Source organism: Podarcis liolepis (assembly GCF_965112155.1).
Source record: "Podarcis liolepis genome assembly, chromosome: 9".
NCBI classification, from domain to species: Eukaryota; Metazoa; Chordata; class Lepidosauria; order Squamata; family Lacertidae; genus Podarcis; species Podarcis liolepis.
This window is the reverse complement of record NC_139564.1, coordinates 25,907,293-25,922,689: the sequence shown is the minus strand read 5'-3', so window position 1 is coordinate 25,922,689 and position 15,397 is coordinate 25,907,293. Positions and strand designations below refer to the sequence as shown.

Below are 15,397 nucleotides of genomic sequence, written 5' to 3'. Positions count from 1 at the left end.
AATGCCTCCTATTTTCCCTGGACTGCCCTCCTAAGGAAGAATAAGATTACTTGATCCAAATAATTTTGCAATTACTTTTCTTGCTTCTAAAATTAAGCTCTGGTACAAGTTCAGTTCTCTCCCTACCCCCACTTCCAGTTTCCAGCTGGCAGTGGAGCACAAAGTGCCAGAAGAAGTGTTAAAAGAGTCTGTTATAATGGTGTTTCTGACCAGAGCCAGAAATAAATTATGAAGTTCCAGCCTCATCTTTCAATACAGAGTCATTGTTACTTGTTATAAAAATCATCTGCATTTTTAATGGTAATCAAAACACCAAACCCTTTTACATTACCATATAATTCCTTGACAAATGTGTTTAATATATAAAAGAAGGAACCCCAACATGGCACCTATAATCAAACTGTAATCCTCCAAGAATGCAGTCTCTTTCTTTTTCAGCTTCTTCTGAAGCACTTCCAAAATACGTGTACACATATAAGTGTATGCTTTTTAGCAGTATGAAGTTGGCAGCATTTCTGTTGTATCACACTGGATAAAAATCAGGCCAGGTGGAGAATGACAAACAATTCTAGCAAACATTTAAATATATATGCAAACTGATGCACCAGTTCCCTGCAAGGTACCTCTCTCACCTTATTTTACTTTTTTGTTTGTTCAATAAGATATATGCAGAGGAATAACGCATGGGAGAAAATACTATGGGAAAAGTTGTATTATTAATTAGCAACTTGCATCTGTGCATAGCTGCAGTCCAACTATAAAAACTGAAAGTATACAACAGCTGTTCATCAATTAGTTTTTGATATGAACAAATATCATTTGCTATAAGGTATCAGTATGAAAACTAGAATTCTGGCAAAAATAAAGCAAAAGGTGACAGATATCACTTTTAATATCTGTGTTTTATTATACAAACACACACACACATTTGACAAAGGCATGTGGTTACTGTCAGAATCTTAATAGAATTTTGCAGAGCTCTGTTCTCTGCAGCAGACAAATTCATTTTAGACAATTTAATGAATGTCACTGAAGACCACATTCATTAAAATTCAGATCACATAGCTAGACATTACCTTTTCTCATGAGTCAGTTTATATCAGTAAAAGGAGAAAATGTGAAAGGAAGTAAGGCAACAGAAAGGTGGGGTTGGGACAGGATTCTGTTATGAAACAGAATGAAAAAATCAAGGGCAGTATGAATTTCTGTACAATTCAAACGAGCTGTCCAGGTACTGTGTACCTACAGTATTCCAAGTCCCTTTCATTTCAGTGAATGTGCTCTAAGCATGACTAAGCCTACATCAGCTCTGTATCAGTAAAATTGTTACACTAGAAGTTCAAGAGTCGTTTTGTTTTTGTTTTTGTTTTGAAGGCCTAATATAAAGGTTATTACCAGATAACCTTCATGTTTATAAACTTTCAACACTCACTGAAATCTCTCCTTTGCTGGTACTGCAGCTCAGACCTCTTGCAAATGACATTTCCCTTCCTGTCGTCTCCTGTGTTGTTTACCAGTGACAAAATCCAGGCTGAGCTGGTAACCAAGGAAAGAACCTTTCTCTGTTACCTATACCAGAGCCAAACTTCACTATCTTCATAGTATAACAATGCATGGTGGCAGCATACGCAGCAAAATATAGAATTCAGACCTCTGCACTCCCCATGCATCAGCAATACTTTCTTGATTCTGTGACACACTTCCACTTTCATCCACAGACACGCAAAGACTGCAGCAATTGTCATGCACAGTGTAAACTGCAATCTGCATTCCTCAATAACATGTTGGCTATGGCGTGTCTGTGTAAGGCAGGTAGTGCTTATTTATGTCTGTCAAACTGCACAGCTCTTTTGTGCCATGCAGCATGCTGTCTGCAGTTGTGTTGTCTTTGACTGGCCTGTGATCTGCAAGCAATGCGTTTTGTACCTCAATGAATTTTTTATTCTATCTGATCTTTTCATCTATGAGATGGTTAGTTTCTTTGAATGGTTGGTGCTGCCAGTACGTAGTTGGTCGTATGTTTGACGGGAAACGGGTAATTGTTTACGATGTCAGAATGAAGCACTTGAACTGAATCCTTCATGTGGGAAATACCCACTGCTGGACTTAAGTGAGTGCCGGGCCAGGCACTGTGCCAATCAGTATAAATGTGTAGATGGGCCTCGCTATATCTTTTGTGTGGTCTGTAAGCCATGCAACACTGTGTTTGTTTTGTGTAGGATCAGTACAGTTCTCTAGAGGGGGGGAGTGCTGCAGTATTTGACGTGTGGGTTGCCATGCTATGTTTTTGTATATAGTAGTATCTGTATCATGTGTCTGCAAAGAAATCTGCAAAATGCAGTGTCTGGCTAGTGGTCTGCACTGCACGTCAGCCTGTAGCTGTAGCACCATGGTAGGTGCTTGCATTCACATAAGGTCTGTAGGCTCTTATCAGTCAGGGAAAACTACTATGCTAACATCTGTCCGAGACAAAGCAGCATAGCAGGGTGCCTTATACGAAGTCAGACTGTTGGTCCATATAGCTCAGGGTTGTCAACATTGATTGACAGTCACCCTCCAGGGTTTCAGATGGGGAGCATACCCAGCCCTACCTGGAAATGTCAAGGAAATGTTCCTCCACTAAGACATGACCCTTCCAAACAACATAGTGTGTATGGTGACCATGTGCCATTACTTAAGTCAAGATACTTGTCTGACATGCCTAAACGGTGTTGTCAGTTTTTCATAGGCTAGATGTCCATATCAAGGTGTGCTGTGTGTGTGGGCCTGATGGCTTATGGTGCAGCCACCCTGCTGAAGCTAAGGAGCCATTAGATCAGGGTGGGTGCCAGGAAGTGGGTGCCCACTTGAAAAGCCCCTATAAGACCATGTTAAGTTCAGTGAAGGAAGAAAGGTGGGGTGCAAATATATTAAATAAGTAGCGTCTGTCCTGATGACCAGCGTATTAAAAAGAGCACCGCCGTTTTGAGTGGTTTTGCCAGACAGTGTGGCAACATGAAGAGACCGAGGGCAGGTGGAGCGGTGTGATGGATGGAAGCTGGAGCCCTGCGTGTGACCCACAGCGTCCGTTCCTCCCCGCCATCCCGTTGCACATGCCAGCCTAAGTTTGTTATCCCGAACCCCTTGACTTCCAAGCAGACCCCACCCCATCCCATCCCACCCATTCGCAATATGGTTCCTTCAAACAGGTGCAAGTTAAGCTCGTAGCCGCAGGGCGGGTGAGTGAACGACTGCGCGCGTCCGCGGAGAGGCCGTTTTCGCGCCTCCGGCTGCTGCAGCCTGAGGTAAAAGCGCCCCTCCGAGGGCGTTTCCCGCCCTTCCTCCCCAGGGCCGTGTGAGCGCACCCACCTGCCGAAGGCGTGGCTGGCTGGCTTGGGGCGACGTCCCGCCTCCAGGGACCCCCGGGGAGGTGGGGGAAGCCATCTTCCCGCTCGGGGGCTTCTCCTTCCTGTCCTCTTCGCTGTCCCCGTGCGGCTCTCCTTCCAGTCCCGCCGTGCTGGGTCTGGTAGCAGCCGCCGCCGCCGCCTCCTGCTGCTTCTGCTACTCCTCCAGCTGCCGGCCTCAAGCGGGCCGGCGCCAACGGAAGGCAGGCGCTGGGCTGCTCATGCCCCGAGGTCCCTCTCGCCTCTTCCTTTCACCTTCCTCCGTCCCGCCTGCAGCCGCCCTTCTCGCAGCAGCCTCGGCCAGAGGGGAGAAGGAGAGCTGGTCTCGTCGCCGGCCAAAACAGCACGCCCGGATTCCCTCAGCAGCCCGCCTCCGAACCTGCAATAGGCTGGACGCTGCAATGGGGGTGGAGGGGGAGCGTAGAAAGAGAGACAGAGACAGAGAGGAGGGGAAGGGCGAGAAGAAGGGCACGCGACTGGTCAATGAATGACCTTCCCCGAAAAAGTCGGAGGCCGCCGCCGCCGCCGCTGCTTCGGCTCCCTCGCTGCGCCCTGGCGGTTGGAGAGCTGGGGCGCTTCTTCAGGCGCGCCGCAGCCGCCCGGCTTAGTGCAGCGCCAGCCTCCAGGCTGAGTCTCTTCTCTCTGTGTGTGTCTGTGTGTGTATGCGCGCGCCCGCGCCTCCGTATCTGTCGGGGGTGGGAAGAGAGCGAAGCGCACCAGCGCGGGGATTATTATAGGAGCTCTCTGTCCCTCACACACACGCCCAGAGGTGAGAGGAAAGGAAGGCTCGGCTCTGCATGAGGTCATGGACAGCTCCTTGGAAGAAGGCTCGCTCCGTTGCTGCCGCTGCTGGCGGACGGCGGTGGCACAAGGGGGAAACGGGTGGGGAGGCGCAGAAGGGGCGAGGCACGTTTCTAGGTGGGCGAGCGGTTTCCCACATGTTAATATTTCGGAAAGGAAGACAGCCGGGTGTGTGAATGGCACGAGTCCAGCAGTCGTGTGTGGCTGAGGACTGGAGGCGGGCGAGTGAGAATGCAGGGCTATCCAATCCATGAAGAAAGGTTCAGGACCCCACCCCAGCACCTCGCAGGATTTCTGTCCTGCACAGTGACTTCATTTTTCCCTGTCACGGCTTTGTAGGCGTCGTGAGCACACCCAGGCAGAGGCGGTGGCCTGAGCGTGCAGCGGAGGTGTGGTCGCCAGAGGAAGGGCTTTCGCTCTCATGCTGCTGCTCGGCAGCTTCATCCCTCGTAGGGCAGGCGCACCAGTGGGATAAACAGAAGCAAACGCCTCTCTGCCTGTGCTAGGTAAAGGTAAAAGGTAAAGGATCCCTGGACGGTCAAGTCCAGTCAAAGGCGACTATTTGGTGCGTTGCTCATCTCAACTTGCTTCAGGTTGAGGAAGCCAGCATTTGTCCACAGACAGCTTTCCTGGTCATGTAGCCAGCATGACCAGAGCGCACAGAAACACCCTTTACCTTCCCGCCACAGCGGTACCTGCTTATCTACTTGCACTGGCCTGCTTTCAAACTGCTAGGCTCGGACATAACAACAGGAGCTCACCCCATCATGGGATTCGAACCGCCGACCTTATGATCAGGAAGCCCAAGAGGCTCAGTGGTTTAGACCACAGCGCCACCCGTGTCCCATATGCTACTCCCATGGCGTTCTGAGTTATCTGAGCTTACTCCCAGATAACTTGGTACAGGATTGCTGCCTAAAGGGTCCGTTTCATGGGCAACATTATGGCTGCATTCCTACAGCCTAACGTACCTGGATGTAAGCCCCATTGAACTCAATGGGACTTACTTTTGCACAGTCATGGGTAGGACTGTGTCATAAGCACAATTGTGGCATGGACTCTCTAGAGTCAGTAGTGCTATATCTGCTATACGAGCAGGGAGAGCAGCGAGGATCCTTGGCCTCCCCATCCCCAGCAGAGCCATCCCCGATGCTCCTCCAGCTTGTATGGCAGACAGCTGGGGGACCCTTTACCTGCTCGGCCGAGGGGAGCGGCAACCGCAAACTCCTCAGCTGAGCGCTTAAAAGATGTAGAGGGAGGAACAAGCTGTATTGGTGCCTCGTGGCTTTTTTCTCCCTCTGTGCAGTATGAGGGCAGAATGGGATGGTGGTTTCATTCAGCAATATATCGCTGGTGAAACCGCCACCGCAGTCCCTCTGCTAGCAAAGCTTGCTGGAGGAAGTCACTAGCAGAGGGACTTGGGAGCACTGGTGGTTTCAACAGCAATATACTGCTGAGTGAAGCCGACATTGCAGTCTGCTCCTCATACTGGTCCTGGGCGATATATTGAGATATCATCCAGGCCTCGAATCCACAGCATATAGCTAACTGGGAACTACTGACATAGAGGATTAGTCTGCATGCCCTGCATTTATATCAAATATGTCATGTCTTGGAGGGCACGTTCTGTAAAAGACGTATCTCAATGCATTTTTTTACTGATGGAAAATATGAGTAAATTTCCTGACATGTTTAAACTGGTGAAGACGACGTGAAATACAACAGAGTCATTTAGAATGCCAAATATACTCCTCTGTCCTCAGAGTATCCCTATGTTTATATTTTGAAACTGAACACAAGTTGGAGCATGGTGCATTTTTTTTGCATCTACAGAAGATGCCACATCTGAATTCTAAATGCACAAATAGCTAATATATGCTACTGTACGTCTCCCCAGGTCATTTAAGCCCTTAATGCATGACACTTCAACAGCAAGGCTGTTATACAGAGCAGGTGCAGACTAACACTTCAGTGTATAAAAGACCAGTTCTGTGGAAGAATACAGATTTGAAAATTTATGGAGAGTAGATCGAAATAGGAGCAGAGAAGGAAAAATGTATTGACAAGAGGATATAAAGCAGACAGCAACCTCCGTCATAAATCTATTTGTTAAGAACGGTGTCCCATTGATTTCAACAAAGATCAGCTCAGAGGTAGTGCCTGATGCTTTAAGAAAGTGTAAAAAGAGTGGCTGGCAACAGGAATTTGTTGGCATTGGCAGACTCTGCTTGGCTCAGCAGAGAGGGTTCCCAGAACTACTTGGATCAAGATATTTTTAAAGATCACATTATCTCGTTCCTAAAAATCAATAGTCACTACAGGACTGTTGGGTATGTTGGGATGTAAATGTATTCCATTCCACAGACCACTCACTTGATGCTTGTGTGGATGAGTTTCAGACCTGTTTTTCTGCCTTTCCCCTCTGCTTATTTTGTTCATACATCTGTGTATGTGTGTCAATATCAGTGTTAAACATACACATCCAGTTCAGGTCTTTACACAGATTTGCATATCCACCTGTATTCTTCATTCTGCAGCAAACATCTTCAACATCCTTCTATTTCTTTTGGCATAGCGTAAATTTGAGCTTGGGAACAACACATTCCCTAATTCTGAACTGGCTATTTGAAGCAAATGTCAGCCAGACCTCAAGTTCAAGTGTTTCCTGGTGTTGCACACCTGGTAATCAATATTCGCATAGGAAGAAAGCTGTGATTGTAAAATTTCCTTTTCCTTTTTGCTATTTAAATGAATCTAAATTGATGTTTTCTTCCTCCATGTAGCAAATGAGCAGCATTATCTTCCCATAGCAATTGCCATCCTTTCGCATTATGTAAAACATAAACTGCTGAAATGAGAATGCTCCATCAAGTGATGGCACTTCCATTATAAATATATATATTTCTGTGCTTAAAACTTTACAAATTTTAAACACACACACACACAACTGCTGTAGGCTTCCCCCAGATTTATAAATATAGTGCCATCTGTAGGATCATTTAAAGCCACTTTGGATTAATCTGGTCTCATGAAACCTTTTATTTATACCATCATCATTTGTTTGTAAGCCACCTTTCCATGCTCAAGGCAGCTTGCAACATCAAAGAAATCACATAATTCACTCTTAATAGTCACAAAAATATAGCAACATTTAAAATTAAGGAAAACATCTAATTAAATATACAATAAAATGAAACATTCCATGCATAATTCAAAACAAAGTCTAATGCAAAAATAGTCTTCCAAAACCAACAAAAATAATGCATCTCCAAAATTAAATATTGACCCCAACAAGAACTTATAAATAACACCCCCACCCCAATAGTCTCTAGACATCCTGAGAAGCCGGCTGTATTCCTCCTATCTTCCCTAATGCATTATCCACTGTTTGTGCCCGGGAGTTAAAATGTCCTTTCAAAACAAAAATGCTTGTTGACTTGGTTTCCCACCCCCATTAGAACAGTGATTTCACAGTCCAGTTGCTCTTTTTGGATAAGTGGCCTGCAACATTCATATAATCCACTTATTCTGAAACATTTCAATTATCATCCCACAGAAGGTCTTGCACCATTACCAGCTACTTCCAGATCACTTCTTGCATAAGATGGTTATATAATCGCAACTAACCTTCTCTTAAACTCCTTTTCTTTCCTGCTTTTTGTCTGTGCATCCGATTATAGAAGCATGCACTACATGCAGTGTCAAGAGGTTTTGTCCTATAGCATGGTTATATATAGACATGCCCTGTACAAATACATTTAATAGTTCTTCCCAGGAACACATATCTGCAGCAAACCTCTCCCCAATACTCCCTGTTGCATCTAACTGCCTAAGGGCCATGGTGGTTGTGGTAATACAGTCTAACCAAATGATGCTTATCCAGCTGTCAGTCCCCCTGACTTACCTCTAAAACAGGGACAGTGGACCTGTGAAACTTCAGGTGTTGTTGGACTCCCATCAGCTCGTCAGCATGGCCATAAATTAGGGGTGATGGAAGCTGGAATTCAACAAATTCTGGACCACAGGTTCCCCATCCCTTCTGCAGAATAAGAACTATGGGTTGCAGATCTACTCAGGTGTAGTCTATACACAGTCCAGTGGGACTTACTCTCAGCTAAATGTGACTCGCATTTCAGTCATACACATGGATATTTACTGAACAGCCATGCTTTTAAGCATCTTAACCTGACACTGGTGAATATTGGAATTGTTTCAAAGATTGTAAACATTCAAAACTGGCCTTTGCTAGGAATAAAGGTACCTCAAAGTAAACTTGAAATAAAAAAAAAAAACATTTAATGCAAGATAGATCACTGAGGGAACTGTATGTTATACGTTTATTGTAGGCAGAGGCTTTGATTTAAAAGCCCCCTCTAGTGCTTTATTTTTTTTGCAATTGATTTTCCTTCCTTCACATAAGGAAGCCTAAGAGCTGCTTTCAATATAACTTTGGATGATGGGCATCTTAAAGCCTGATCTTCAGGTTCTGTATTGTGTTTTAGAAATCCATATATTTTCACTCTCAAGCAAGCCTTTGGAAAAACTCGAAGGCTGGCTGGCTTGTTTTGAGTGTATACATGGGCATAGCCAGGATTTTTGTTAAGGGGGAGGCAGGCCTTTTGTTGGGGGGCAGAACCCCAGTTTGCTATGTATTTTTATTGATTTTTATTGATTGGGGACAGCTTTCCCTCCCTGCCCCACTTGGCTATGCCCATGAGGGTATAACTGATATTAATGTGATGTGCCTGCTGCAACCATTCTAAAATGATGCTGATCTGCATTTTTAAATATGATTGGTAACCTGGCAGTGGGAATCCCAGACAAACATCCAGTAGGATGGCTGGGTAGCTGACTTCTTTATTAACTGGTTTATCTATCAGTCTGTATCTCACTGACTTCAACAAACCTTGGCAATTTTAAACTAGGCATTGCTATTGCTATGCTTTATTGTTAGTTTTTATATGTTATTTGCAGTCTGGCTTATTACTTGTAATGTAATTGCTGACCTTCTGATTTTAGCCTCTATAAATTCCAGAGAGGAGTAGGTGCATCAACATGTAATAAAGGAAGAAAGACTGCCCTGTAGAGTTTTAAAGAATAACAAATTTTGTTGTGGAATGAACTTGCATAGGCAAGTGATAAAGGCAAACATATAGGTTGAAATCATTCCCACTGAAATTGAAGGGAATTTTTAAATGTTTAATTGTATCAACACCACCACAGTGATAAAATAAATGAATAAAGGAACTGTTTAATTGTGGGAAAATCACACCCTTACAATGAAGGTTATACCCTTAAGCTGCAATTTTTCTGCTCAAACCAAAGTCCCACTCAATTCAGTGGGACCTGCTCCAAGGCAAGGGTGCATAAAATTGAGCCTGAAAAAGACAACACATTAATTAAGAAACCCAAGCATAAGGCAAAAAGCATTTTCACATATTACCTGTGATTTATATATACCCTTCATTACCCCAAAATGCTAATTTAATCTTGAACAAAGAAAGGAGTATCCTTGCAAGAAGTCTGTTCCTGTTGTTTTCATTATTAGCTGCCTCCCTTAATAAGTAGTTATTCTTTATTGAAGTAAACTAATTGATTTTGTTTTGAATTGTTTTATTGATCTTGTAATGCACCTCATCAACTGAGTCATGTTCTGGTGGAATGGTAGGATAAAAATATTTTCAATTAATATTGATAGTCAAATCTCATTCCTTTGACATTTTCCCAGAAGGGTCTTCCATCTATTTGGGGAACAGAATGTCCAGTTTTGGAACAGGTGTTTGAACCCCTTGTTTTTCTTCATTGGAATAATATTTTCTAGCTGATTTGAATGTTATTCTTGAACAACATTGAAAGGAGACTCTGAATATTGAATTTGTATTAGAGCTTATGGACCTGAACTATGGATGGTGAACTGCATCCTTGCTGAGAAGATTATATGATAAAGACTTCTGTGATAAAACAGCTGTCAACATGAAGCATATCCGTGATTGATCATAATTGTGGGCCTCGGCTGACCAAAAGCATTTTGTATTACTCATCCATCAATTGCCTCCAAAACAAGCTTTTATATACCTAATCATATCCAGCCTTGTGCTAGATCACTATCTACTTCTTGTTGTTGTCTTTTTCAGAGGAATGCTGGACTAGTCATTCCCTTCCTTCCTTCCTAGAAGAAAATCAGTTCTGTATTACTGCCATTCTTTAAATGAGTCATCCTTCAGTGTCCAGGAATCAGCTCTTTTACACTAAGTTGCTGCATCACACACACAGTCATTCATTATAGGTTTATTCCTACAAATGATGAGCCAATACAATGGTGTTGTATTGGAGCATCAATAGCAGGTCTTATCCTCTTCTATATAGATGTATACCAGGAATGGATCTGATTCACATGCCTACTGCCTGGGCTCAGGGTTGTTTCTAATGATTTGCTCATATATGATGGAATAACCAGGTAGGGTGGCTGTTTTTTAGAAAAAGAGTAAGTACCATATTTTTCGCTCTATAGGACGCACCAGACCATAGGACGCACCTTGTTTTAGAGGGGGAGAACAATAAAAAAATAATCTCCCCCTCTCTGCTCAGCACCCCTTCAGCGAAGCGGCAGGAGAAACAGAGCCCCTTCCATTTCTCCTCCCACTTGGCTGAAGGGGCGCTGCACAGCTCTCCCTCTCTGCTGAAGCCAAGAGAGTCTTGCTGTCCTGGCTTCAGCAAAAGGAACCTGAAGCCTGCGGAGCGCAGCAGGAACTTGTGCTGTGCTCCGCAGGCTTCAGGCGGCTATCCCTGAAGCCTGGAGAGCGAGAGGGGTCGGTGCAAACCAACCCCTCTCACTCTCCAGGCTTCAGCAAAAGCAACGCGAAGCCTCCGGAGTGCAGAGGGAGTGCTCTCTCTGCATTTCGGAGGCTTTGTGTTGCTATCGCTGAAGCCAAGGAGCCTGCATTCGCTCCATAGGACACACACACATTTCCCCTTAATTTTGGAGGGGGGAAAGTGTGTCCTATAGAGTGAAAAATACGGTAAATTGTGTCCTGAATATCAGCAATCTAATATCTTCATATCCCCCTTTTCTAACTTTTTTTCCCAAAGGACTCTTCACCAGCTTTTGCCTTTTTCCTTAGCCAATAATGGTTGGAAAAAGGAGGGAAAGGATAGAGATCAGTAAGATGTTGGAGAGCAGAATAAAAACTGACTGATATGCTACCGAGTTTTGGATAAAACAGAATCAGGACTAAAGGCCAGGAGTACTAAACTAGGAGAAAGCACTTGGGGTTGTGTCCAACTGACAGTAGAACCACTGAAATTAATGGAGCTAAGTTAGTCATTAATTTCAGTTAACCTACTCTGTGTAAAACTTCACTATTTTGTTTCCTTTTTGTACCCCATCTGGCAATAATATCTTTCATGACAGAAGTAGTATAGTGGGACTGGATTAATCACAACGAGAACTTCAGTAAAATAACCAAGACAATGCAGAACTGGAATGAAAAGTTGGTGACTCAAAGATTCCGGTTAGGCCTTCCAGGGCCAAGAAAATGCAGGGGCTAAGTTATGGGATAGAAAGTAGACCATGAAAACTTGCCAGAGTGTGCTTCGTTGTGCCATTTCATCACTATTGAATATGTACAAATACTTGCCAGATGCTAGAGAGTGGGCAGTTCCTGGCACGAAAAGTACTGAAGGGAAAAGGCCAAACAGAGAGGAAGCAGCTAACCTCAGGCGTCTTCCACAGCTAATGGGAGGAAAACATGTACATACAATAACAGAAATAATGAAAATCTGAAGGAACTGGTGTATGAAAAAGTAAAAATGAAGACAAATGCCTGGTTTCACTGCTCCTTGGGTTTCTTTATGCATAGAAAATATTGTAGGCCAAATAAAGAGCATATGCACCTCAAAGGGTGTGTAATGAGATCAACCTGATATATCCAGGCTTGCCAATTGTCCCACCCTCAGCAGAAGACTCTTGCTGCAACATACTGGGCTGAGTACTTAGCAACTCAGGTTTATCAAGCTTGGGCCGGCTCCTAAATTGCAATGGTTTTTTGTGTGGCTCCTGCCATGTTTACAAGCAGCCACTGTCTTCTAAGCTCTATCTCTCCTTTCAACCCATTTCAGTCTCAGTGAGTCTTTCAGACTCTTGGTCTTTGAATATGGTTTTGGACCAAAGAGAGTGAACAAGTAGAGGCTTAATTCAGACATGGAGATGCTGTGGATGGAGAAACCAACCTGGTTTTGCAACCAGCCTTAGATAGGGTTGAACTCTCCATGAAGGAGCACATACAGAGTTTCGATCTCTTGGACTTTGCTATAACTGTGGAAGCTTGAGAAGCAGTGGTGGCCAGCAGGTTAGGCTGGGACACCACCTGCAGCTAGATTTAATCTGCTTGGTTGAGGTGCTTGTGCTTAATCTTGAGTCACTTGTAGTGATACTGGAATGAGCCACTAGAGGGAGATGCAGGGACCTTTTAACTTCTTTCCCCTGTGCCATTTGCCAAGATACAATACAGTAAACTGATTGTAAAATTGTCTTGCCACCAGCACCACCAAAAGAACCCAAGAGTGGGAGTAGAGTGCCACTGAAACAGTAAAAAACCCAGATGAACACTTGTGGATATATAGGCCTCAGCAGTAAACTTTGCATAACCACAATTTAGGGACATGTAAACTGCCTTTCTGCTAGTAGAATATCCAAAGCAGCACATAATTCAAATGAAGAATTGCTTCTAGTTTGTTATTCAAAGTTGTATCTTTGCTGGAGCTGGAGCTTCAAAAAGTAGCTTCCATTTAGGGAAAAACTCTATTCTCCTGATGCATTGGAGTCAATGCATTGGAATGATTTTGCACAAGGCCACAAATGAATTTAGCTCTTAGTTCCTAATGAAAGAAGTTTAATTCACTAAATGGGGTTTTTTTGTTACATTTTTGTGTGTGCTATATTTGCTTCATTTCGGGGAAGTAACAGGCACAAGGTATGTGGTCACACATTAATAGATCTATCACACTGGGTGTCTGAATTATTTCTTTACCATGAATTGCTATGTAACTTTGTGCAAATGTTGGGACATGGGTGGCGCTGTGGGTTAAACCACAGAGCCTAGGACTTGCCAATCAGAAGGTCGGTGGTTCGAATCTCCGCGACGGGGTAAGCTCCGGTTGCTCGGTCCTTGCTCCTGCCTACCTAGCAGTTCGAAAGCACGTCAAAGTGCAAGTAGATAAATAGGTACCGCTCCAGCGGGAAGGTTAACGGTGTTTCCATGTGCTGCTCTGGTTCACCAGAAGTGGCTTAGTCAGGCTGGCCACATGCCCTGGAAGCTGTATGCTGGCTCTCTCGGCCAATAAAGTGAGATGAGCGCCGCAACCCGAGTCGGTCACGACCGGACCTAATTATCAGGGGTCCCTTTATGCAAATGTATTGATAATTTTTGACGTGTCTTGATCTGCAATACCTGAGCAACATTGCAGAAAAGGAGCTGGGGAGCTGTGTATTTCAGTGCATTATGTAGATCTATATCTCCATGATGCCATATATTCTGAGCTTCTGTGCAGGAGAGAGGCAAACAAGCCTTCATGATTTATGTTGTACCAAAAGCAGCAAAGATATATTAAACTTGGCACAAAGCCCACCCTTTTTGCCACTAAGTCTAGTCAAAGCCCTAAATGTCTAGGCTACAAGGAAATTCAGCTCTAAAATTAAATATCAGTTAACCTTTATGGAACGATTTTTCTTTTCTCTACAAGACCTCACTGCTGCAACCATTGGAAAAAGTGGCCCGATAATGTATCATTCTGGCATATCCTAGACAAGAGTCAGCAGCATTCTTGGTCGTTCCAAAATTTGTCAATGCTGTGCAGAGAATGTGTCTTGGTTTCTCTTAAGATTTAAGTGTAGCTCAGCTGACAGAGACTCTTTCTAGTAAGTCTGATGCCTGTTTGGCCAGGAAATAAAAAACAGCATTACCCACCACTGCCACGGCCAAAAGGAATCTTAAAATTTGTTTGTGTGTGTGTTTTGTAGGGCGATACAAAATAGTAAAAACAGTAACTTACTGTGTCAGCATAAGTATTCATGCATTCCAACTACCTTATTTTGAAGTCAAGAATTAAAAAATATCTAGTTACATCTAATACAAACCAAGAGCATGAGACTTTCCCAAATCCCACAACAGCAAAATCACCAACTAAAACTTGCCCCATGGAGATCAACACAGAAACCTTACCAAGAACATTTCCAGCACTTCTGCAATATGCTCCAGTTGGCTTTCTCTAGTATATCCTCAATAAGTTAACAGCTTCAAAGGAAGAACAGCCAGCAAGGCCTCTCTCCACCTGTGTCCTCCCTTGTACACATCTAGTACAGTAAGATCCCATGTCTAATTATCCTATCTGTATACTAAATGGTAATTCTTAAATGGTAGCACTATAACTGTTATTTTAATTGCATTTATATCCCACCTTTTCTTCCAAGGAGTTCAAGGCTGTATACAGCGTTCTTCTACCCCTTCTTGTTGAATCCCACACAAGAAGTCTGTGAGGTAGGTTAGGCTGAGAGGCAGTGACTGGCGTAAGGTCACCTAGTGGTTTTAGTTGGAGTAAGACCTGGTCTTTCAGGTCCTAATCCAACGCACTAAGCACTATGCTACACTGGCTCTCTGGATCATGTAACTTAACATTAATTTCTGTTTTCCAGGACGTCAGCTACAGCGGGGATATTATGAGAGCACGCTCAGTTATAAAACTTCCTAAGAGTTTATTCTGTGCCCCTCCCCTGCATTTGCCCCTATCCACATCAAGCCTAAGTTAAAAAAAAATTAAAACAGTACTGAAATATTTTAGCAGTGGCTTGGAAAAGGAAACTGCATTGGCATTGTGTGCCGCCTAAAAAAAGAATGTTTTCTACAAGCCTATAAATCGCAGGGCACCTTGGCAAAGCAACTCCTACATGTCTGTGCTCAATTCTGTTCCTCCTACAATACACCAGCAACTCTTGACTAACAAAGGAAAAAGCGAGAGAGCCAAGGGCTTGGGTGTGGGGGGTAGTTTAAAATAAAATAATTGCAACAGTGCCAGCTGTGCAGAGGAAGTTGTTGGGTTTTTTTAATTCCAATGCATTAGACCCCAGTCTCTGTTTCCAAATTGCCTTTTGGAGACCTCTTCTTCTTTTTCAGTTATAGTGTGTAATGGTAACTTTATGAGAATTGGCATCCATTTAG

At 43.8% G+C, this 15,397-nt stretch overlaps 1 protein-coding gene across 2 annotated transcripts in view; it reads right to left on the bottom strand.

The window, feature by feature from the left end:
• ANK2 (ankyrin 2) overlaps positions 1-4,175 on the bottom strand; it is a 322,811-nt gene extending 318,636 nt beyond the window's left edge. The window contains exon 1 of one of the 2 annotated variants that reach the window (XM_083459163.1): positions 3,349-4,175. In XM_083459163.1, coding sequence (XP_083315289.1) covers positions 3,349-3,423 — 75 coding nt within the window. In that variant the 5' untranslated portion in view covers positions 3,424-4,175. The remainder of the gene's footprint in view (positions 1-3,348) is intronic. The other variant, XM_083459168.1, reaches the window with a different exon arrangement.
• Positions 4,176-15,397: the final 11,222 nt, after the last annotated feature.